General features: G+C 42.5%; 1 protein-coding gene across 1 annotated transcript; it reads right to left on the bottom strand.

Annotated features, from left to right (window-relative positions):
- Window positions 1–1,928: 1,928 nt before the first annotated feature.
- Window positions 1,929–15,341, bottom strand: LOC109869103 (methyl-CpG-binding protein 2). Its single transcript, XM_031804290.1, has 3 exons — window positions 15,250–15,341; window positions 13,359–13,760; window positions 1,929–4,701 (listed from the first exon to the last, which is right to left on the bottom strand). The coding sequence occupies exons 1-3, from the start codon at window positions 15,279–15,281 to the stop codon at window positions 2,781–2,783; spliced, it is 2,355 nt and encodes a 784-aa protein (XP_031660150.1). The 5' UTR covers window positions 15,282–15,341; the 3' UTR covers window positions 1,929–2,780.
- Between the last annotated feature and the right edge of the window lie 10,523 nt (window positions 15,342–25,864).

The raw sequence follows: 25,864 nt of genomic DNA, 5'->3' as shown, positions 1-25,864 counted from the left end.
GTATTTAACTAATGTATTTAGCGAGACATTGTTAATGGGGTGAAACAAAACGGATTTAAATTTTGCTTGTGATCATCACACAAATTGTAGACTAATTGTCTGCGCAGGAATGCCGATTTCTGCTCACTGCAGATTTGATTTAATTCCAACCATAAGTTTTAAATCTGACTGACTATGATGTCACTGTTCGCATGATTTCTTATCTAAAAACGCTGGTAGGTTCTAGTTTCCTAAAACACTCTATAGTGACCAGGGACATGGAGTAGGTTCTAGCTTCCTAAAACCCTCTATAGTGACCATGGAGTAGGTTCTAGCTTCCTAAAACCCTCTATAGTGACCATGGAGTAGGTTCTAGCTTCCTAAAAACCCTCTATAGTGACCATGGAGTAGGTTCTAGCTTCCTACACCCTCTATAGTGACCATGGAGTAGGTTCTAGCGTCCTAAAACCCTCTATAGTGACCATGGAGTAGGTTCTAGCTTCCTAAAACCCTCTATAGTGACCATGGAGTAGGTTCTAGCTTCCTAAAAACCCTCTATAGTGACCATGGAGTAGGTTCTAGCTTCCTACACCCTCTATAGTGACCATGGAGTAGGTTCTAGCGTCCTAAAACCCTCTATAGTGACCATGGAGTAGGTTCTAGCTTCCTAAAAACCCTCTATAGTGACCATGGAGTAGGTTCTAGCTTCCTAAAAACCCTCTATAGTGACCATGGAGTAGGTTCTAGCTTCCTAAATCCGCCTAAAATCACTAGCATGCGTTATGTTTTGTTTTGTGTCACATCTCTTGACTTCCTACCTGCGATTTTAAACGAAAGGAAAGCAACTCGTCTAACAGAAGCAAATATCATGAAGCCACGAGCACAGAAGATAATGCAGTCGCATGCACAGAAGATAATGCAGTCGCATGCACAAAGGAGTATTGTGTTGGCATCCAGTGGCTGCGTCAAAACTGGAATATTTAATAATCAATACTCTATTTGAAATACATTTTAGAACTGAACTGAATACATAAAGAATAAAGTAGACTTGACTAAATGACGTTGCCACGAACAGTAGCGGAGATATTGAGATGAGCAAGTATTGCTCTCACACAGTATCTGCACAAGTGTACTGGTTTCGATTTTTCACGGGACCAAAACAGTGGAGAAGTTGAGTCTCGCGCTTCAACGCTCTTAGTTGTAGTGGAAATTGGCCCACGATGCTGTCTACCTTTTAATTATTGACCCCCCCCCCCCCCACACACACACACACACACAACAGACAACAACATAACTTCCTCCAGTGGGTTTGGTTATTGATAACGGTCTTTGTGATGTCATTTGACTATTAGAAAAGTTTTTAGACTTTGACAACAACACAAAATGTGCCGAATCCATGGAGCATTGGCTATAATAAGGCCTGGGTTGTGCTTTTAGCTTCCTGTCTGACTGTTGGGAAACACTTCAATTTAGGAGAAACTGGGTCAAATGTTCATGTACTGTCTTATTTGCATTACATTTATTTTGTTTTAAGTCCATGTGTTAATGATTATTTGCTTCTGTTTATTTGTGGGACTACAGTAATCCTCCATTACACAAGTAAACGACGAGAAAAGGCATCAGTAGGATTGTAATTGTAACACATTGAAATCAAATGAAACCTGTTTTTCAGTAGCCAAATGTTTTTCAAAGCACACGTCATTGGTGTATCTAGGCCTCTAAAACCCTGTGGTTTCATCACCTCAACCATCAGATAGGAAGTTATCTGTCAGCATCAACAGTGTTTTAGTTTCAAAGCTTCAGGGTGACTTCCAATTGATACCCTCTTCTCTATGTAGTGCACTACTTTTAGGGGTCCTGGTCTAAAGTAGTGCACTACTTTTAGTGGTCCTGGTCTAAAGTAGTGCACTACTTTTAGTGGTCCTGGTCTAAAGTAGTGCACTACTCTTAGGGGTCCTGGTCTAAAGTAGTGCACTACTTTTAGGGGTCCTGGTCTAAAGTAGTGCACTACATAGGGAATAGGGTACCATTTGGGACGCATTGACATAATATAGGTTGAGGAAAACATATGTCACCTAAATGAATAGGCCTGGACTGTAGAGAGTGGACTGAAAACCGAGGCTTCATCCAAAATGGCACCCGATTCCCTACACAGTGCACACTGTTTGACCAGGACCCTATAAGTTGTGCATTAAAATGGGGAATCGGGTGCCATTTTGGACTCATCCTGAGCGTACTGCGGTAGTAAGAGGATGCTACAACAGAAGCAGTTGAAGCGTGCATGACATATGTATATTGCGAGGCCTCTATCCACGGAGCACAGACCAACAACATTGACAAGTCACTTATAAAGGGCCAGACAGGACATGTGCCTTGGCTTTAGGCAAATCCAACCCTGTTTCAGTCCCATTTTCACAATGATATCTTAAACCATGGATTCCATAGTTTCCGGCTGATGATGTATACAGGAAGTGTAGGTCCTCCACGTCCTGTAAGCTTTGAGCAAAGGATCATGGGTCGCAGTGGATGACTAACAGGTTTAAAGCAGAAACAAAGAACAAAACAATGACAACAAAAACAAAAACAAAAAAAAAGTAAAAATGTATCAGGAAGCAATCTGTTGTGGGTTGTTCATTAAGCTGCGTTATTTGTTTGTCAATAAACAGCCCATCCCACAGAAACAACATCAACCAACAGCTGCCTTTTGTTTTTATGTACACATTGTCTGTTTGTTTGTTTTCTTATAAAATCCACTGCTAAACGTCTCCTCTCTCCTTACAGACATGGGTCCTGCAATGCAGTCAACTAACCCTTTCAGTGATCGGCGTCCGAGACTCGACCGTCTCCTCCCGGCTAGGTCTGGGTACGACTGAGACCGTCTCCTCCCTGCTAGGTCTGGGTACGACTGAGACAGTCTCCTCCCGGCTAGGTCTGGGTACGGCTGAGACCGTCTCCTCCCGGCTAGGTCTGGGTACGACTGAGACCGTCTCCTCCCTGCTAGGTCTGGGTACGACTGAGACCGTCTCCTCCCTGCTAGGTCTGGGTACGACTGAGACCGTCTCCTCCCTGCTAGGTCTGGGTACGACTGAGACAGTCTCCTCCCTGCTAGGTCTGGGTACGACTGAGACCGTCTCCTCCCTGCTAGGTCTGGGTACGACTGAGACCGTCTCCTCCCGGCTAGGTCTGGGTACGACTGAGACCGTCTCCTCCCGGCTAGGTCTGGGTATGACTGAGACCGTCTCCTCCCTGCTAGGTCTGGGTACGACTGAGACCGTCTCCTCCCTGCTAGGTCTGGGTACGACTGAGACCGTCTCCTCCCTGCTAGGTCTGGGTACGACTGAGACCGTCTCCTCCCTGCTAGGTCTGGGGACGACTAAGCAGGATACAATGTCTCTCAAATCCCTCCCTTCCACCGTCCCTGCTGCCACGTCCACTTGATGCTTGTTGGCCCTGGTGTCACCCATTCCCACCACTGCAGCTGCCGGAGGCTTTGGACACCTGTCCTGTCTGACCTCCCTGACCTCCTCTCTCTTTCCTCTGGCCGTGGTGGTGCTGGCCCGGCAGGGGCCCCTGAAGGTGCTCAGGTCCTGGGGCTTATTCTGCAGGAGGGCCCCTGGCCCCACCGAGGCCCTGGCTGTATGGGAGACCAGGCTCATAGTCAAGCCGGGGAAGTGATGGTGAGGGGGCCGCAGGAAGGGTGGGGGAGGAGGATCCTCCACTACAGAGGAGTGACTGTGGCGACGGTGGTGGTGGGGGGGCCGCTGGGCGGGTGGGGGAGGAGGATCCTCCACTACAGAGGAGTGACTGTGGCGACGGTGGTGGTGGTGGTGGTGATGAAGGTGTTTGTGCGGCGTACGTTCTTTTCTCTTGTGGCTGTGACTCTTTGGGGTAGTGACGCTACTGCTGCTGCCTCCTCCACTGGCCCCACTACTGGACCAAACGCTGGACCCACCACTGTCCTCTGCGGTCAACCCGGCAGTCACGGGACTGTCCTTGTGCTTCCTCCCTGGACTCTTTGGCAGCTTCTGTCCCTGATCCTTCTGTCCCTGGTCTGTCCTCTCTGCTGCTGCCACCACCACAGCACTCCCTGTCCCTATCCCTGCCCTGGCTATAGCTGGAATGTCTCTCAACTCCTCAACAGTTTCTCTGGTCTTGCGTTTCTTGATGGGCAGAGCGGTCTGCTGCACCGGCTTAGTGGAAGACTCCTTCTGAGCTTTCCTTTTGGCTTCTGCGGCGAGGATAGCAGCCGCTGCGTAGGAGGAAGTACTGGAACCCGCCGCCCCAACTGCCGCTGACACCAACCCTGGCTTACGCCCCCGCTTTTTCGGAGCAGTCTGCGGTTGTGTGTCCGACTTCCTTTTCCGCGCCGGGCGCATCTTGGCGACTACGACCTGCGATGGCGGCTGCCCCGCCACTTCAGATGCCTTGGATGCGCTGAAAGGCATTTTGACCAAGAGCCTCCCAGGACTCTTCTCCACCACACGCTTCATTGCCACGCCCTCCATGGCCGGCCGTAACTTCCCACTCCCCTTCGGCCGACCCCGGCCCCTCCCTGACGGTTTCATCACCTTGGGTTTCTTTGGGGGTCTCTTCTCGCGGCGGGAGGGACTGCCACGCCCTGTCACGGTGAAGTCGAAGTCGTTGGGGTCGGTGGCGGTGTCTCCTACCTTCTGGAAGAAGGCAATCAGCTCCACCTTGGAACGGAAGGCTTTCCCCTCTGGGCTGAAATACAACGAATGTCCCGACTGTAAACGGATCTGTAAACATCCTAACTGTAAATGTCCTAAATGTTAACTGCCCTGTAAACATCCTAACTGTAAATGTCCTAAATGTAAACTGCCCTGTAAACATCCTAGCTGTAAATGTCCTAAATGTAAACTGCCCTGTAAACATCCTAGCTGTAAATGTCCTAAATGTAAACTGCCCTGTAAATATACTAACTGTAAATGTCCTAAATGTAAACTGCCCTGTAAACATACTAACTGTAAATGTCCTAAATGTTAACTGCCCTGTAAACATCCTAACTGTAAATGTCCTAAATGTAAACTGCCCTGTAAACATCCTAGCTGTAAATGTCCTAAACGTAAACTGCCCTGTAAACATACTAACTGTAAATGTCCTAAATGTAAACTGCCCTGTAAACATACTAACTGTAAATGTCCTAAATGTTAACTGCCCTGTAAACATCCTAACTGTAAATGTCCTAAACGTAAACTGCCCTGTAAACATACTAACTGTAAATGTCCTAAATGTAAACTGCCCTGTAAACATACTAACTGTAAATGTCCTAAATGTTAACTGCCCTGTAAACATACTAACTGTAAATGTCCTAAACGTAAACTGCCCTGTAAACATCCTAACTATAAATGTCTTAAACGTAAACTGCCCTGTAAACCCTCCTAACAGTAAATGTCCTAAATGTAAACTGCCCTGTAAACATCCTAACTGTAAATGTCCTAAACGTAAACTGCCCTGTAAACATACTAACTGTAAATGTCCTAAATGTTAACTGCCCTGTAAACATCCTAACTGTAAACATCCTAACTGTAAATGTCCTAAACGTAAACTGCCCTGTAAACTTCCTAACTGTAAATTTCCTAAATGTAAACTGCCCTGTAAACATCCTAACTGTAAATTTCCTAAACGTAAAATGCCCTGTAAACTTCATAACTGTAAATGTCCTAAATGTAAACTGCCCTGTAAACATACTAACTGTAAATGTCCTAAATGTAAACTGCCCTGTAAACTTCCTAACTGTAAATGTCCTAAATGTAAACTGCCCTGTAAACATACTAACTGTAAATGTCCTAAATGTAAACTGCCCTGTAAACATCCTAACTGTAAATGTCCTAAATGTAAACTGCCCTGTAAACATACTAACTGTAAATGTCCTAAATGTAAACTGCCCTGTAAACATCCTAACTGTAAATGTCCTAAATGTAAACTGCCCTGTAAACATACTAACTGTAAATGTCCTAAACGTAAACTGCCCTGTAAACATCCTAACTGTAAATGTCATAAACGTAAACTTCATAACTGTAAGTGTCCTAAATGTAAACTTCATAACTGTAAATGTCCTAAATGTAAACTGCCCTGTAAACATACTAACTGTAAATGTCCTAAACGTAAACTGCCCTGTAAATGTCCTAAACGTAAACTTCATAACTGTAAATGTCCTAAATGTAAACTTCATAACTGTAAATGTCCTAAATGTAAACTGCCCTGTAAACATCCTAACTGTAAATGTCCTAAATGTAAACTGCCCTGTAAACATCCTAACTGTAAATGTCCTAAATGTAAACTGCCCTGTAAACATCCTAACTGTAAATGTCCTAAATGTAAACTGCCCTGTAAACATCCTAACTGTAAACATCCTAACTTTAAATGTCCTAAATGTAAACTGCCCTGTAAACATCCTAACTGTAAATGTCCTAAATGTAAACTGCCCTGTAAACATACTAACTGTAAATGTCCTAAATGTAAACTGCCATGTAAACATCCTAACTGTAAACTGCCCTGTAAACATACTAACTGTAAATGTCCTAAACGTAAACTGCCCTGTAAATGTCCTAAACGTAAACTTCATAACTGTAAATGTCCTAAATGTAAACTTCATATGTGTAAATGTCCTAAATGTAAACTGCCCTGTAAACATCCTAACTGTAAATGTCCTAAATGTAAACTGCCCTGTAAACATCCTAACTGTAAATGTCCTAAATGTAAACTGCCCTGTAAACATCCTAACTGTAAATGTCCTAAACGTAAACTGCCCTGTAAACATCCTAGCTGTAAATGTCCTAAATGTAAACTGCCCTGTAAACATCCTAACTTTAAATGTCCTAAATGTAAACTGCCCTGTAAACATCCTAACTGTAAACATCCTAACTGTAAATGTCCTAAACATAAACTGCCCTGTAAACATCCTAACTGTAAATGTCCTAAACGTAAACTGCCCTGTAAACATCCTAGCTGCAAATGTCCTAAATGTAAACTGCCCTGTAAACATCCTAACTGTAAATGTCCTAAATGTAAACTGCCCTGTAAACATCCTAACTGTAAATGTCCTAAATGTAAACTGCCCTGTAAACATCCTAACTGCAAATGTCCTAAATGTAAACTGCCCTGTAAACATCCTAAATGTAAACTGCCCTGTAAACATACTAACTGTAAATGTCCTAAATGTAAACTGCCCTGTAAACATCCTAACTGTAAATGTCCTAAATGTAAACTGCCCTGTAAACATACTAACTGTAAATGTCCTAAACGTAAACTGCCCTGTAAACATCCTAACTGTAAATGTCATAAACGTAAACTTCATAACTGTAAATGTCCTAAATGTAAACTTCATAACTGTAAATGTCCTAAATGTAAACTGCCCTGTAAACATCCTAACTGTAAATGTCCTAAATGTAAACTGCCCTGTAAACATCCTAACTGTAAATGTCCTAAATGTAAACTGCCCTGTAAACATCCTAACTGTAAACATCCTAACTGTAAATGTCCTAAATGTAAACTGCCCTGTAAACATCCTAACTGTAAATGTCCTAAATGTAAACTGCCCTGTAAACATACTAACTGTAAATGTCCTAAATGTAAACTGCCATGTAAACATCCTAACTGTAAACTGCCCTGTAAACATACTAACTGTAAATGTCCTAAACGTAAACTGCCCTGTAAATGTCCTAAACGTAAACTTCATAACTGTAAATGTCCTAAATGTAAACTGCCCTGTAAACATCCTAACTGTAAATGTCCTAAATGTAAACTGCCCTGTAAACATCCTAACTGTAAATGTCCTAAATGTAAACTGCCCTGTAAACATCCTAACTGTAAATGTCCTAAATGTAAACTGCCCTGTAAACATCCTAACTGTAAACATCCTAACTTTAAATGTCCTAAATGTAAACTGCCCTGTAAACATCCTAACTGTAAATGTCCTAAATGTAAACTGCCCTGTAAACATACTAACTGTAAATGTCCTAAATGTAAACTGCCATGTAAACATCCTAACTGTAAACTGCCCTGTAAACATACTAACTGTAAATGTCCTAAACGTAAACTGCCCTGTAAATGTCCTAAACGTAAACTTCATAACTGTAAATGTCCTAAATGTAAACTTCATAACTGTAAATGTCCTAAATGTAAACTGCCCTGTAAACATCCTAACTGTAAATGTCCTAAATGTAAACTGCCCTGTAAACATCCTAACTGTAAATGTCCTAAATGTAAACTGCCCTGTAAACATCCTAACTGTAAATGTCCTAAACGTAAACTGCCCTGTAAACATCCTAGCTGTAAATGTCCTAAATGTAAACTGCCCTGTAAACATCCTAACTTTAAATGTCCTAAATGTAAACTGCCCTGTAAACATCCTAACTGTAAACATCCTAACTGTAAATGTCCTAAACATAAACTGCCCTGTAAACATCCTAACTGTAAATGTCCTAAACGTAAACTGCCCTGTAAACATCCTAGCTGCAAATGTCCTAAATGTAAACTGCCCTGTAAACATCCTAACTGTAAATGTCCTAAATGTAAACTGCCCTGTAAACATCCTAACTGTAAATGTCCTAAATGTAAACTGCCCTGTAAACATCCTAACTGCAAATGTCCTAAATGTAAACTGCCCTGTAAACATCCTAACTGTAAATGTCCTAAATGTAAACTTAATAACTGTAAATGTCCTAAATGTAAACTGCCCTGTAAACATCCTAACTGTAAACATCCTAACTGTAAATGTCCTAAATGTAAACTGCCCTGTAAACATACTAACTGTAAACATCCTAACTGTAAATGTCCTAAATGTAAACCGATCTGTAACCGATCTGTAAATGTAATTTCTGTAAAGGTCCTAACAGTAAACTTCTCTTTAATCCTCATTTCTGTAAACGGATCTGTAAACATCTGTAAAGATACAGTTGAAGTCGGAAGTTTACATACACTTAGGTTGGAGTCATTAAAACTAGTTTACATACACTTAGGTTGGAGTCATTAAAACTAGTTTACATACACTTAGGTTGGAGTCATTAAAACTAGTTTACATACACTTAGGTTGGAGTCATTAAAACTAGTTTTTCAACCACTCCACACATTTCTTGATAACAAGCTATAGTTTAGTCGGTTAGGACATCTACTTTGTGCATGACACAAGTAATTTTTTCCAACAATTGTTTACAGACAGATTATTTCACTTATAATTCACGGTATCACAATTCCAGTGGGTCAGAAGTTTACATACACTAAGTTGACTGTGCCTTTAAACAGCTTGGAAAACTCCAGACAATAATGTCATGGCTTTAGAAGCTTCTGATAGGCTAATTGACATCATTTGAGTCAATTGGAGGTGTACCTGTGGATGTATTTGAAGGCCTACCTTCAAACTCAGTGCCTCTTTGCTTGACATCATGGGAAAATCAAAAGAAATCAGCCAAGGCTTCAGAAAAAACATTGTTAACCTCCACAAGTCTGGTTCATCCTTGGAAGCAATTTCCAAACGCCTGAAGGTACCACGTTCATCTGTACAACCAATAGTACACGAGTATAAACACCATGAGACCATGCAGCCGTCATACCGCTCAGGAAGGAGACGCGTTCTGTCTCCTAGAGAGGAACGTACTTTGGTGCGAAAAGTGCAAATCAATCCCAGAACAACAGCAAAAGGACCTTGTGAAGATGCTGGAGGAAACAGGTACAAAGGTATCTATATCCACAGTTAAATGAGTCCTATATCGACATAACCTGAAAGGCCGCTCAGCAAGGAAGAAGCCACCGCTCCAAAACCACCATAAAAAAGCCAGACTACGGTTTGCAACTGCACATGGGGACAAATATCGTACTTTTTGGAGAAATGTTTTCTGGTCTGATAAAACCAAATGGCCATAATGACCATCATTATGTTTGATGAAAAAGGGAAGCATGGGGGTAGCAGCATCATGTTGTGGGGGTGCTTTGCTGCAGAAGGGACTGGTGCACTTCACAGAATAGATGGCATCATCAGGAAAGGGAAATTATGTGGATATATTGAAGCAACATCTCAAGACATCAGTCAGGAAGTTAAAGCTTGGTTGCAAATGGGTCTTCCAAATGGACAATGACCCCAAGCATACTTCCAAAGTTGTGGCAAAATGGCTTAAGGACAACAATGTCAAGGTATTGGAATGGCCATCACAAAGCCCTGACCTCAAGCCTATAGAAAATGTGTGGGCAGAACTGAAAAAGAGTGTGCGAGCAAGGAGGCCTACAAACCTGACTCGGTTACCAGCTCTGTCAGGAGGAATGGGCCAAAATTCCTCCACCTTATTCTGGGAAGCTTGTGGAAGGCTACACAAAACATTTGACCCAAGTTAAACAATTTAAAGGCAATGCTACCAAATATTAATTGAGTGTATGTAAACTTCTGACCCACTGGGAATGTGATGAAAGAAATAAAAGCTGAAATAAATCAATCATTCTCTCTACTATTATTCTGACATTTCACATTCTTAAAATAAAGTGGTGATCCTAACTGGCTTAAGACAGGGAATTTTTTACTCGGATTGAATGTCAGGAATTGTGAAAAACTGAGTTTAAATGTATTTGGCTAAGGTGTATGTAAATTTCTGACTTCAACTGTAAGTGTGGTGAAATACAAGGTGGGCAGGTACGAGTACCAATATGAACTGAGCAAATATCTCCAGATTCAGAAAAATACACAGTACCTTCGGAACGAATTCAAACCCCTTGAACTTCTTCCACATTTTCTTAGGTTACAGCCTTATTCTAAAATGGATTACATTTTTTTAAACTCATCAATCGACACACAATAAACCATAATGACGAAGCAAAAACTTAGTCAAAAACTTAGTCAACTTAAAAAACAGAGAAAAATCACATTTACTTAAGTATTCAGACCCTTTACTCAGTACTTTGTTGATGCACCTTTGGCAGTGATTACAGCCTTGATTCTTCTTGGGTATGACTCTACAAGCTTGGCACACTTGTATTTGGGGAGTATCTCCCATTCTTCTCTGCAGATCTCCTCAAGCTCTGTCAGGTTGGATGGGAAGCGTTGCTACACAGCTATTTTCAGGTCTCTCCAGAGATGTCCGATCGGGTTTAAGTCCAGACTCTGGCTGGGCCACTCAAGGACATTCACAGACTTGTCCCGAAGCCACTCCTGCATTGTATTGGCTGCGTGCTTTGGGTCGTTATCCTGTTGGAAGGTGAACCTTCGCCCAAGTCTGAGGTCCTGATTACTCTGGAGCAGGTTTTCATCAACGAGCTCTCTGTACTTTGCTCTGTTCATCTTTGCCTCGATACTGACTAGTCTCCCTGTCCCTGCTGCTGAAAAACATCCTCACAGCATGACGCTGCCACCACCATGCTTCACCGTAGGGATGGTGCCAAGTTTCCTCCAGACCTGACACTTGGCATTCAGGCCAAACAGTTCAATCTTGGTTTCATCAGATCGGAGAATCTTGTTTTTCATGGTCTGATAGTCTTTAGGTGCCTTTTGGCAAACTCCAAGCGGGCTGTCATGTGCTTTTAGAATGGCTTCCGTCTGGTCACTCTACCATAAAGGCCTGATTGGTGAAGAGCTGCAGAGATAGTTGTCCTTCTGGAAGGTTCTCCACATCTCCACAGAGGAACTCTGGAGCTTTGTCAGAGTGAACATTGGATTCTTGGTCACCTCCCTGACCAAGACCCTTCTCTCCCCATTGCTCAGTTTGGCCGGGCAGCCAACTCTAGGAAGAGTCTTGGTGGTTCCAAACTATTCCCCATTTAAATGTTTTGGTACCCTTCTCCAGATCTGTGCCTCGACACAATCCTGTCTCGGAGCTCTACGGACAATTCCTTCGATATCATGGCTTGGTATTTGCTCTGAAATGCACTGTCAACTGTGGGACGTTATATAGACAGGTGTGTGCCTTTCCAAATCATGTCCAATCAATTGAATGTACCACAAGTGGACTCCAATCAAGTTGTAGAAACATCTTAAGGATGATCAATGGAAACATGATGCATCTGACCTCAATTATGAGTCTCATAGCAAAGGGTCTGAATACTTATGTTAATAAGGTATTTTAATTTTTTTATAGATTTGCAAAAATGTCTAAAAACCTGTTTTCGCTCTGCCATTATGGGTTAATGTGTGTAGATTACCAAGGAATAAAAAATATATATATTTTAGAATAAGGCTATAACGTTAAAACATGTGGAAGAAGTCAAAGGGTCTGAATACTTTGTGAAGTGTCCATCTTTGTATTTCCATCAACCTCAAACCAGTCCTGAAAAACACTCTAAAGTTCAGTCACATTAAACCAGTCCTGAAAAACACTCTAAAGTTCAGTCACATTAAACCAGTCCTGTAAAACACTCTAAAGTTCAGTCACATTAAACCAGTCCTGTAAAACACTCTAAAGTTCAGTCACATTAAACCAGTCCTGTAAAACACTCTAAAGTTCAGTCACATTAAACCAGTCCTGTAAAACACTCTAAAGTTCAGTCACATTAAACCAGTCCTGAAAAACACTCTAAAGTTCAGTCACATTAAACCAGTCCTGTAAAACACTCTAAAGTTCAGTCACATTAAACCAGTCCTGTAAAACACTCTAAAGTTCAGTCACATTAAACCAGTCCTGAAAAACACTCTAAAGTTCAGTCACATTAAACCAGTCCTGAAAAACACTCTAAAGTTCAGTCACATTAAACCAGTCCTGAAAAACACTCTAAAGTTCAGTCACATTAAACCAGTCCTGTAAAACACTCTAAAGTTCAGTCACATTAAACCAGTCCTGTAAAACACTCTAAAGTTCAGTCACATTAAACCAGTCCTGAAAAACACTCTAAAGTTCAGTCACATTAAACCAGTCCTGTAAAACACTCTCTATCTGTATCACATCTCTGTATCATATCTCTGTATCATATCTCTGTATCATATCTCTCTGTATCATATCTCTCTGTATCATATCTCTGTATCATATCTCTGTATCATATCTCTCTGTATCACATCTCTCTATCACATCTCTCTGTATCATATCTCTCTGTATCACATCTCTCTGTATCACATCTCTCTGTATCACATCTCTCTATCACATCTCTCTGTATCACATCTCTCTATCACATCTCTCTGTATCATATCTCTCTGTATCACATCTCTCTGTATCATATCTCTCTGTATCACATCTCTCTATCACATCTCTCTGTATCATATCTCTCTGTATCACATCTCTCTATCACATCTCTCTGTATCATATCTCTCTGTATCACATCTCTCTGTATCATATCTCTCTGTATCACATCTCTCTGTAGTATATTTAACATGATCATATCATGACATTATTTCAGATATGCTTTTGAGAGACAATTCTTGATATGGCTGTCTCTCATTGCCTGCTCACTTCATCAAGTAGACGTCAAACTTCCCAGCGGACCGCCCAGACTTGCGTTGTTTGAGTTTACGTGTCCAGCCCTGGGGCAGAGAGGGGTCGTCGTAGAGCGGACCTTGGTCCCTGATTATGGACCTCCTCTGTTTGGGCGAAGCAGGGGACTCAGAGAGACCCGAGGCCTCACCAACTGCAGTAACCATGGGCACCGAGGGCCCCGCCTCAGCCAGCTGCGCACTGGGCTGCTGGACTGGAGGATGAGGAGGGGAGGACATAGTGGTGGTGGATGAAGACTCCAGCCTCTCCTTCTCCATATCCCTCCGCTCCCACCTCACCTTCTTTGGCTTGCTGTGTGTCTTAGGGTCCTTGTCGTTGGAGCTCTGATTCTGGTTGGCATCTTCACTCTTCTCCTCACTGCTGTGGAAGACAACGTTAGTCATGAGGGGGAGAGGCAGAGCAGAGGTATGGTCTCAGCTCATCAGACCAGAAAATATGGAGAATGGCTATCCTTAGCTAGGGTTGCCCCCCAACAAATGTACTGTAAATTTCAATAAATTCCCTGTTTTTTCCGAAATCCCAGTTTGAGCATTCCCGGAAACTGGAGGGAATAAACAGGGAGTCCAGTATCCTCCAACCCAGTTTTTTTTGGAAAACCAGGGAATTTATTGAAAGTTCCAAGAATTTTGCAAACTTATCTTCAATGCCGATAAGAGTACAACATGTTTTAAACAAAAAGTCACAGATAAATTACAAACCTCAGCTTGCTCCCAACCAACTCACTATCTATTCACAAAGGTCGTAATGTGAAATATATACATATATGGTATTAAGGACCAAACCTTCAGTCTGCCTGAACTGGGCTGAACCATATTCTACTCACTGTGGAAATAAGCGCCTTCCAGATAGCAGGCATATCGAATGACGCAGCCAGTCAGAGAAGCCACGAGGCAAGAGATGTGAATGGTTCCAATAATTTGAACTGCACATGGTCGGGCCACATACACACTAGCATCTTACATCGTATCATTATTCTGATCTACACAACAGTAAAGTTAGAAGTAGCCTACAGTAGCAGCTACATCACAATATGCTATTCACTTCACCCTAACTGACTAATTGTAATGCATATAAAGAATATTTATAATACATTTTTTGTTTGTTTTTGTACCAGATGCCAGTGTAGCGAAAATACGGGGCATTATTTTCACGGTACATCAATATAATTTTCTGCCAGATGATACTCAGTCCTTCATGCTATTAAAACAATACCTTGATTGCTCCATAACATTATTTGTTATTTTAGAAAATGGGCCAACTCATGTCAGCTTGCTCTAGTATTTAGCTAGATGATAACAGTCGTCATAACCAAACAAACATGTTTCTACGTAAAGAAAATAAATAAATGGTTTACGTCATAACAACACAGTAATGATATGTGGCTATTCTGTCGCAAAATAACCACGTCAAATGGCCACATGTGTAACCAGATGACGCTACATCCTATCCAGCTATTTAGCCGGCAAGCCAAATTGGTTATGAGGGTGGGTGATGTGGACAAATAGAGTGCAAACACAACACAACTGGATATATTTTTGTTGACAGTAAATATATTTACAAATCTACAGGCTGTGTTTTCAGAGGTCAGAAAATGACACACACACGACAGCAATCTAACGGAGACCGTTTCCTTGCTCATCTATGATGATCTGCTAAAGTAGAGGAATACTTATTTCTGTATAATTTGGTGACGTACTCAGAACGCCTCTTTCAGTAAGCTTGCCTGCTGACCAGTTCATAACAAACATACAACGCATTACTTTAGCTAAATACAGCAATACATTTTAAACGAGTTGAACATTCATCTAACTCGACATTGAAATGGTGAATACGTGTAATTCACACTTACAGTCTCTCGTCTCCGCTCTCTACGGCGGCCATTTTTATTTAAATAAATAATTGTATAAAAATTCTCAAAACATCTCATGGGTACCTCTCACCCCTGCCTCAATTTCACTGCCGTCAGTGGCGTATTCACGCGAGATCCGTGAAACAGTTTCATAAGACCCATTGCATGAGCCCTTGGATCTCGCGAGAGTTTAGAGTTGTTTAACTCTGTAAATGGTTGTGAACTCTGAGATGAGGCCACTATCTCCATCTGCAGCAAATACACATGACACACACCATCAAAACACATCAAGTCTTGGAGTTTAGAATTTGGTGGGTGGTGGAACTGTCACCAGATAATCGCCACTATTGCTTTCCTTGACAATCTGTCTTCAGTACAAATGTGCATTTGTCTTACCACTTAGGTCATAGTGATACATCTGGTATAATAGCTCTCAATAGAAGTTGTACCTCTGCTCTGGTTGTAGGCGTGGACAGCCCTACCCGATTCATAGACCATACATGCCTTTGGCGCCTATTGATTAACGTATCTTCTTCCCGGGGAACTTTTATTAAGAGCCCCGACACTCTGAATGTAAACACGCACCACTTACGGAACGGTTTTGGAAACATATCTTTCATATCAGTGGGAATTTGTTTTTAGGTTATTGTTCCCACACGGTCATATCCATATTACAGCTGGTGTTTTGGGAAGACAGAGGTGACCACCTGTGCTAACTAGCTATCTTCCATGCTCTGAACACCAGCGCGTAATTGGAAGAAGGCGGACAGAAACACGATGTAACTGAAAAATACTGTTGGCTGCGATTGACATAAAGCAAGTTAAAACAGTGTATATTTTGCATTTCTGAAATTATTTCAATGTGATATGAAAGTAAAGGGATTAACAGGGATTGACAGAGCCACTCTACCTCGTGAAATAACAAATGAAGGGACTGGACCGGTTACAACCGATATTTCTGTGTACAGCGCTGTGTACAGCGCTCTCTGTGAAAGGCAGCAAACATCAATTTCTTGACCCTCCCTACAAGTGCAGGTTGTCCTGATTTATATGCCCTATTACAGAAGTCGTGTCTCTGAACGTCTGTTCATGTCTAATTGGTGATCTATTATTCAATGTGTTGCATTGTATTCACAGGAATGTCCCTGTATTGATGTGTAATATTGTTATTATTGTTGCAATAAAAAAAACATCTATATATTTGTTTTATATATAATAAAAAATAAAATTATATATATTATATTTGTATATATATATATATATATAAATATATATATTTATATGATATGCGCTATTACTGGCGCAGCTGTGAGGTTCATAGACACAGGAAATATATTTAGGACTATCACTCACTTTTTCCGGCCTATCCAGGAAAAGGAACGATTTCCTGTGCCTGTAAACCTCAAAGCTGCAATAAGCGCATATGAAACGGGGGTGTTCTCATTATAACTCAGTGAACCCGGGTCTAGCGGATGCAACAATAGCCGTTTCATCACGTACAGACAGGGAAATCCAGACACGTCACAGGGGCTATAACGCTGAAAAGCATCGGTTTAGAACCTTTTCTCACTATCAAATATGGTAGTGAGAGGAAGTCCAGTCTCGGGTAGTAGGAGAGGATGGAACGAGATTTAAACTGGGTCGAAATTCTGCACATTTTCTCATCGATTAAATATCAGATTTTAATATATTGTTCGCTCCACAAAAATAAAATATGTTACCAATACAGTGCACTAAGTTTTATAGACTTGCCGCCTTGCCAAAGTAAAAAAAAATGCTTTGTTTAGAAGCAGTGAAAGGTCTAATTGAGTTTGCGCACAGGCACAAGGGAGGCGTTCCCTAACAGAAATATGCAAATAATACTACAACGCGCAAAGCTCGTGATTGCCCCCCTGCTTGCTTGTTCTAGACAATATGCTCAGAGTTGCCATGTTTTAGGTTTTCCACTGAAATTGGGCCACTTTGAAAACAATGTCATGACAGATCATTTATTGCGCGGGTTGAGGTTTCGGGATATTTTTAAATTGCACCGCGACCGACAAAATATTTATCTTAAAATATATATATATTTCACAGTGACCTGCTCCTGACTGTCAGGCAGTGAGAGATGATGTTGCTGAGTGAGTGACGGGGAGGACCGGATGTGCGCTGAGAGAGAGCGCTACAGTTATGAGAGGAACGAGAGCAGCACGCGTACACGTTGTGACACTTAAAGGTAGTCGGTTTAGTTTGTCATCACGGAGACTCCTATGTCCAAACCTTTTTCCATTAAACATGTTAATACTGATGTATATCAATAAATAATGGAGTCTCCTGTTGAGACCTATATATTATAGGTCTTCCAAAAAAAATGTATAATTGAAACAAGACCACTTTCATTTGGTCACAGACAGACGAAAAGCTAAAGTTGTAACGAGTCTGCACACATTTGAATGGTTTCTTGGCGTCACTCAGTGGACGTTAGGCAGAAAAGTCTCTGTCATCAGTTAGATTAAATTGTCACGTTCGTTGTCGTGGATGAGTCCGAGGCGCAGCGTGAGATGAATACATCTTCATATTTAATGAAACGAAGAACACTTAAACAAACTTACAAAACAACAAAACCAACGTGAAGCTATATATGATAAGTGCAGACGCAGGCAACTAACACATAGACAGCAACAAAAACACATACATCACCCCTCTTCACACCCTGACCTAACCAAATTAATAAAGAAAACAGAATATTAAGGTCAGGGCGTGACTGAAATGGGATAAGTGTGTATCTGAATCCCAATATGGCGAACAGGGTATAGGGTGAGTGGGTAGAAAGTTCTCTGCTATAGGTCAGACGGCTTTGATTGAGCTGTGGTGTTTTTTTCTCTTCATTTTCTACCAGGCAACTACCGTACATTGAGCTACCATACCGAGAGATTTTGAATTTCCTTTTTTTTTTTAAGCCGGAGGATGAGTCTCAGTCGTATTTCACTGTTAGTTTTACACACACAATTGTACATTTTCAGTTATTAAACTGACGTATTGGCGTTGGGTGTACTGTTTCCACATGCGTTGTATGCGTGTGCTTACTGTGACTGTCACCCTGATATTGGCTACTTCAAGCTCCGTTGCCGGACAGTCGTGCTAGTCGTGTTATTAAACTGACGTATTGGCGTTGGGTGTACAGTTTCCACAAGCTAACTAGGTAGCTAGTTACTTCAAGCTACGTTGCTGGACAGTAGTGCTAGTCGAAGGTCACTGTGTTGTTGCCTTTCATGCCCTCTTCATTGAGTAGTAGACTGTATGTATCAAGGTGATATCTCAAATCAAATGTTATTGGTCACGTACACATGGTTAGCAGATGTTATTGGTCACGTACACATGGTTAGCAGATGTTATTGGTCACGTACACATGGTTAGCAGATGTTATTGGTCACGTACACATGGTTAGCAGATGTTATTGGTCACGTACACATGGTTAGCAGATGTTATTGGTCACATACACATGGTTAGCAGATGTTATTGGTCACATACACATGGTTAGCAGATGTTATTGGTCACATACATATGGTTAGTAGATGTTATTGGTCACATGGTTAGCAGATGTTATTGGTCATTGGTGCTATGGTGTTAAATGCTGAGCTGTAGTCGATGAACAGCATTCTTACATAGGTATTCCTCTTGTCCAGATGGGTTAGGGCAGTGTGCAGTGTGATTGCGATTGCACCGTCTGTGTATCTATTGAGGAGGTAAGCTAATTGGAGTGGGTCTAGGGTGTCAGGTAGGGTGGAGGTGATATGGTCCTTGACTAGTCTCTCAAAGTACTTCATGATGACAGAGGTGAGTGCTACGGGGCGGTAGTCGTTTAGTTCAGTTACCTTAGCTTTTTTCTTTGCTTTTCTCGCTTTGAGGACAATACAGTGCCACCGACACCGCTGCCAAAACCTGCAGGCTCTCCTTCACCGCAGCGAGTAAAACATTTAGATGTGTTAAACATTTACATACACTTAGGTTGGAGTCACTAAACTAGTTTTTCAACCACTCCTCAAATTTCTTGTTAACAAACTATAGTTTTGGCTAGTTGGTTAGGACATCTACTTTGTGCATGACACAAGTCATTTTTACAACAATTGTTTACAGACAGATTATTTCACTTATAATTCACTGTATCACAATTCCAGTGGGTCAGAAGTTTACATACACTAAGTTGACTGTACCTTTAAACAGCTTGGAAAATTCCAGAAAATTTTGTCATGGCTTTAGAAGCTTCTGATAGGCTAATTGACATCATTTGAGTCTATTGCAGGTGTATCTGTGGATGTATTTGAAGGCCTACCATCAAACTCAGTGCCTCTTTTCTTGACATCATGGGAAAAAAAATTAAAAATCAGCCAAGACCTCAGAAAAAACATTGTAGACCTCCACAAGTCTGGTTCATCCTTGGGAGCAATTTCCAAATGCCTGAAGGTACCACGTTAATCTGTACAAACAATAGTACGCAAGTATAAACACCATGGGACCACGCAGCTGTCATACCGCTCAGGAAGGAGATGGGTTCTGTCTCCTAGAGATGAACATACTTTGGTGCGAAAAGTGCAAATCAATCCCAGAACAACAGCAAAGGACCTTGTGAAGATGCTGGAGGAAACAGGTACAAAAGTATCTATATCCACAGTTAAACGAGTCCTATATCGACATAACCCGATTAGGCCGCTCAGCAAGGAAGAAGCCTCTGCTCTAAAACCACCATAAAAATGCCAGACTACGGTTTGCAACTGCACATGGGGACAAAGATCGTACTTTTTGGAGAAATGTCCTCTGGCCTGATGAAACAAAAATAGAACTGTTTGGCCATAATGACCATCGTTATGTTTGGAGGAAAAAGGGGGACGCTTGCAAGCCAAAGAACACCATCCCACCTGTGAAGCACGGGGGTGGCAGCATCATGTTGTGGGGGTGCTTTGCTGCAAGGAGAGACTGTTGCACTTCACAAAATAGATGGCATCATGAGACGGACAATTATGTGAATATTTTGAAGCAACATCTCAAGACATCAGTCAGGAAGTTAAAGCTTGGTTGCAAATGGGTCTTCCAAATGGACAATGACCCCCAAGCATACTTCCAAATGTGTGGCAAAATGGCTTAAGGACAACAAAGTCAAGGTATTGGAGTGGCCATCACAAAGCCCTGACCTCAATCCCATAGAAAATGTGTGGGCAGAACTGAAAAAGCATGTGCAATCAAGAAGGCCTTCAAACCTGACTCAGTTACACCAGCTCTGTCAGGAGAAATGGGCCAAAATTCACCCAACTTATTGTGGGAAGCTTGTGGGAGGCTTCCCGAAACGTTTGACCCAAGTTAAACAATTTAAAGGCAATGTTTCCAACTACTAATTGAGTGTATGTAAACTGGGAATGTGATGAAAATAATTTTTATTATCTCTACTTTTATTCTAAAATTTCACATTCTTAAAATAAAGTGGTGATCCTAACTGACCTTAAGACAGGGAATTTTTACTAGGATTAAATGTCAGGATTTGTGAAAAACTGAGTGTAAATGTGCTTGGCTAAGATGTATGAGGTGTAAGGTGTATGTAAACTTCCCACTTCAACTGTTTTTGTTTTTATATGAGAAAATATTGTTAAATAAATCATTTAAACGGTTTTTTTTAGATAGATTTTAGCTACTTATTTACCTCCGTCTGCCTCGTCAGCTATCTTGCCAGACAGACAGTTTTATTTAGCTACGCTATCTAGCCAGCTAACTGTTATTTTACACTGCTTTCTGTTTGTATATAGCACTTTAATCGCATCCTTCAAGGAGATTTGATTAGATTTTTCCAACCAGGCAAAGTACAATGATCTTGATAAGAGACGCAACAGTCATAGGGGGGGCTGAGAAATAAACGGTGTACCAGTTCATTTCTATTACTGTTACAGTTAAATAAACTGTAAGGATTTATATACAACCATTTAACAACCATTTTCCATCTAGCTAACATTTGTTGGTCATCTACATGTTGCTAGCTAACATTTCAGATTTTTGTCTGTCATATTGAGGTATCTAGCTAGAAATAACCTCGATCAATCGAATGGATAGGTGTAAGCAATTGTGGTAATTCCAACTGCCCTTAACTGGGTATCTTTGCTTGAGAGCGAGAGCGAGAGAGAGACAGGAGAGAGAGAGTGAGAGACAGGAGAGAGAGAGAGTGATAGAGTGAGAGAGAGAGTGAGAGAGAGAGTGAGAGACAGGAGAGAGTGAGAGACAGGAGAGAGAGAGAGAGAGTGAGAGACAGGAGAGGAGGGAAGAGAGTGTAAGACAGAGAGAGAGAGAGACAGGAGAGGTGGGAAGAGAGTGTAAGACAGGGAGAGAGAGAGAGAGAGAGAGAGAGAGAGACAGGAGAGAGTGAGAGACAGGAGAGGTGGGAAGAGAGTGTAAGACAGAGAGAGAGAGAGTGAGAGACAGGAGAGGTGGGAAGAGAGTGTAAGACAGAGAGAGAGAGAGAGAGAGACAGGAGAGAGTGAGAGACAGGAGAGGAGGGAAGAGAGTGTAAGACAGAGAGAGAGAGAGGGTGAGAGACAGGAGAGAGTGAGAGACAGGAGAGGAGGGAAGAGAGTGTAAGACAGAGAGAGAGAGAGACAGGAGAGGAGGGAAGAGAGTGTAAGACAGAGAGAGACAGGAGAGGAGGGAAGAGAGTGTAAGGCAGAGAGAGAGAGACAGGAGAGGAGGGAAGAGAGTGTAAGACAGAGAGAGAGAGAGAGTGTAAGACAGAGAGAGAGAGTGTAAGACAGAGAGAGAGAGAGTGTAAGACAGAGAGAGAGAGAGACAGGAGAGAGTGAGAGACAGGAGAGGTGGGAAGAGAGTGTAAGACAGAGAGAGAGAGACAGGAGAGGAGGGAAGAGAGTGTAAGACAGAGAGAGAGAGAGACAGGAGAGGAGGGAAGAGAGTGTAAGACAGAGGGAGAGAGAGAGAGACAGGAGAGGAGGGAAGAGAGTGTAAGGCAGAGAGAGAGAGACAGGAGAGGAGGGAAGAGAGTGTAAGACAGAGAGAGTGTAAGACAGAGAGAGAGAGAGAGAGTGTAAGACAGAGAGAGTGTAAGACAGAGAGAGAGAGAGTGTAAGACAGAGAGAGAGAGAGACAGGAGAGAGTGAGAGACAGGAGAGGTGGGAAGAGAGTGTAAGACAGAGAGAGAGAGACAGGAGAGGAGGGAAGAGAGTGTAAGACAGAGAGAGAGAGAGAGAGAGAGAGTGTAAGACAGAGAGAGATGGATAAAGAGAAAGACAGCAGTGCAAATGTAATTAGTATTTCAACAACTGTTGTCTTCCAACTTGTGAGTTAATCACATGTACCTACTGGGGGAAGGATGGCCAGCCACAGAGGAGGGTTATTTTCACTAAGGAGGAGAAGCTGACAGAGATGCATGTTGAATATTTCGGAGTGAAGCGCATGGTCGCCAAAATCAACCTACTGGCGGGGAATTGTTAAGGATGTGGACAGCTGGTGAAAGTGAAACAACCTTTTTGTTTTCCAATCACATTCTATTATCTGTGAAATTATTCTCGATTTTTGCTGAATGTCATATCAGAACGCACACTTATGTTTCAATGTGTCACTTTTTTGCTTAAAAGGGTCCATACCCTGTCTAGCCTGCCAGACGTTTGAGAGGGTGAAGACTGTGGCGCCGGAGTTGAAGCCCATCAAAGCTGTTTCATCATGGCACATGATCGGTAAGTGTGTCACAATTCAAATTTTGCGTTGATAAGTTGTTTTATTTGACCACAGCAGAGTTTAATATTAATATATCAAATGTATGTGTCAGGATCCTTACATATAAAAACTGCATGACACGAATGGTACGATTAAAGTCATCTTCTCTTTTAACACTTTAAATGTTCGGGGGTGGACCCTTCACGACATCCAGGAATGGCCGACAGCTGTCTGACGCAACCGATTACTTCACCAGGTAGGTGGAGGAAATACCCATTAAGGTCTGTGAAGGAAGAGAATGTGTTTAACTCTAAATTCCCTTCTGTATCCGATTTATAAAAAGGGTGCTTGGGGGGGGTCATTCTGCCGTCACACTCCTGGTTAGACAATTTTACAATTGATCATGCTCAAGCCGTTCTGAAAGTGCAGCATCCAGAAGTAGGAGGTCTCCTTGCGGTGGGTGGCATGCTGTCAGGAGTACCAACACTGGCCCAGGGCTTTGTCCAGATAGTCAATCTCAAGGCTAATCGCTGAGTCACGGTAAGTAGCCTTCGCTGCCAGGTAGGTACTGTTAAGGTGTATGACTCCGAGTGGTCATGACACCAGCCCAGAGTTTCTCTCACAACTCACCACTCTCTTATCTTCACCAGGGACCATCCCTAACCTCCTTCATCCACCCCACTGACATAAATAAGTACATTATTATTATCTCTGACTGGAGTGGCCGGTAGTCCAGGGACCTCTGTGACTGTGGAGTGGCCGGTAGTCCAGGGACCTCTGTGACTGTGGAGTGGCCGGTAGTCCAGGGACCTCTGTGACTGTGGAGTGGCCGGTAGTCCAGGGACCTCTGACTGTGGAGTGGCCGGTAGTCCAGGGACCTCTGTGACTGTGGAGTGGCAGTCAACAGTCAAAACTGATAGAGACATACCCCAAGCGACTTACAGCTGTAATCGCAGCAAAAGGTGGCGCTACAAAGTATTAACTTAAGGGGGATGAATAATTTTGCACGCCCAATTTTTCAGTTTTTGATTTGTTAAAAAAGTTTGAAATATCCAATAAATGTCGTTCCACTTCATGATTGTGTCCCACTTGTTGTTGATTCTTCACAAAAAAATACAGTTTTATATCTTTATGTTTGAAGCCTGAAATGTGGCAAAAGGTCGCAAAGTTCAAGGGGGCTGAATACTTTCGCAAGGCACTGTATATTCCACACACCAGCATTCATTCTGATTGCCATGTGAGTGTACAAAAATATAAATTAGTGACACACTTGTAACACGAAGGTCTATGTATTAAAATCTTAAATATGGTTGGGTTTCACACAGGGTTCATTATTGTAAGGTAACCTTTTGATGGTATTTATTTGTTCCACGTAATTCATCATTGTATCCTAGGATAGACAATAGTACATATATCTATTCAACCACAAGGGGGTGCTAACGAGCTACGGGAGATAGAACAAACATGAATCTTAATAGAAGAAGACTGAAATGATATTATTTCACTGTAGATCAGGGAAGGTTCAAATAACATGACAGCCAGACGAACCAGTATGAATCAAAACGGATTTGCAGATGAATGGAGGGGAAATTATCTGACTTTGTGATCTCTAAGGTAAGTACCTTTTAAATGTGTCAAGCAGATGACACGGATCTCTCCTCTCTCTCTCCCCCCTGGTACTGCTGCTCATTCCGTTCACCTGCTCCGGAGGTCGACGTCACCGGCCTTCTAGGTGTCACTGAACTGGATTCATTCCCACCATCCCCGGGCTGTCTTGTCTCATTACGCACCTGGCCCCTATCCCCTCTATTCTGATTAGTATGTGTATCATTTTTTACCAGGTAAACACTACAGCATCAAGACACTATCAAACACTACAGCATCAAGACACTATCAAACACTACAGCATCAAGACACTATCAAACACTACAGCATCAAGACACTATCAAACACGACAGCATCAAGACCCTATCAAACACTACAGCATCAAGACACTATCAAACACGACAGCATCAAGACACTATCAAACACTACAGCATCAAGACACTATCAAACACTACAGCATCAAGACACTATCAAACACTACAGCATCAAGACACTATCAAACACGACAGCATCAAGACACTATCAAACACTACAGCATCAAGACACTATCAAACACTACAGCATCAAGACCCTATCAAACACTACAGCATCAAGACACTATCAAACATGTATCAGTCTTCCTGAAACAGAGCCATCCTTATGTGTGAGGGTGTCTACTACTACAATACTTTTTTGACCATCATTCTCTCTTTCACACAGAAACTCCACTCCCACTTGTCTCCAATTCCGCCTACCAACCCTCAGCTTCCCTCAGCTCAGCTCATCCCATCCCAACCCTCAGCTTCCCTCAGCCCAGCCCATCACATCCCAACCCTCAGCTTCCCTCAGCCCATCCCATCCAACCCTCAGCTTCCCTCAGCCCATCCCATCCCAACCCTCAACCCATCCCATCCCAACCCCCAGCTTCCCTCAGCCCATCCCATCCAACCCTCAGCTTCCCTCAGCCCATCCCATCCCAACCCTCAGCCCATCCCATCCCAACCCCCAGCTTCCCTCAGCCCATCCCATCCCAACCGCCAGCTTCCCTCAGCCCATCCCATCCCAACCCTCAGCTTCCCTCAGCCCATCCCATCCCAACCCCCAGCTTCCCTCAGCCCTTCCCATCCCAACCCCCAGCTTCCCTCAGCCCATCCCACCCCAACCCTCAGCTTCCCTCAGCCCATCCCATCCCAACCCTCAGCCCATCCCATCCCAACCCTCAGCTTCCCTCAGCCTATCCCATACCAACCCTCAGCTTCCCTCAGCCCATCCCATCCCAACCCTCAGCTTCCCTCAGCCCATCCCATCCCAACCCTCAGCTTCCCTCAGCCCATCACATCCCAACCCT

The sequence above is a fragment of the Oncorhynchus kisutch genome, linkage group LG24 (genome assembly GCF_002021735.2).
Source record: "Oncorhynchus kisutch isolate 150728-3 linkage group LG24, Okis_V2, whole genome shotgun sequence".
Lineage (NCBI taxonomy): Eukaryota > Metazoa > Chordata > Actinopteri > Salmoniformes > Salmonidae > Oncorhynchus > Oncorhynchus kisutch.
This window is presented reverse-complemented; position numbering and strand designations above follow the sequence as displayed.

Bases quoted from the DNA above. Each gene is read 5' to 3' on its own strand.
- LOC109869103 (XM_031804290.1), bottom strand. From the start codon at position 15,281: ATGGCCGCCGTAGAGAGCGGAGACGAGAGACT. The intron at 13,761-15,249 runs GTAAGTGTGAAT...TGTCTTCCACAG, and splicing joins GAGAGCGGAGACGAGAGACT to CAGTGAGGAGAAGAGTGAAG. The intron at 4,702-13,358 runs GTGAGCAGGCAA...GTTGTATTTCAG, and splicing joins TTTGACGTCTACTTGATGAA to CCCAGAGGGGAAAGCCTTCC.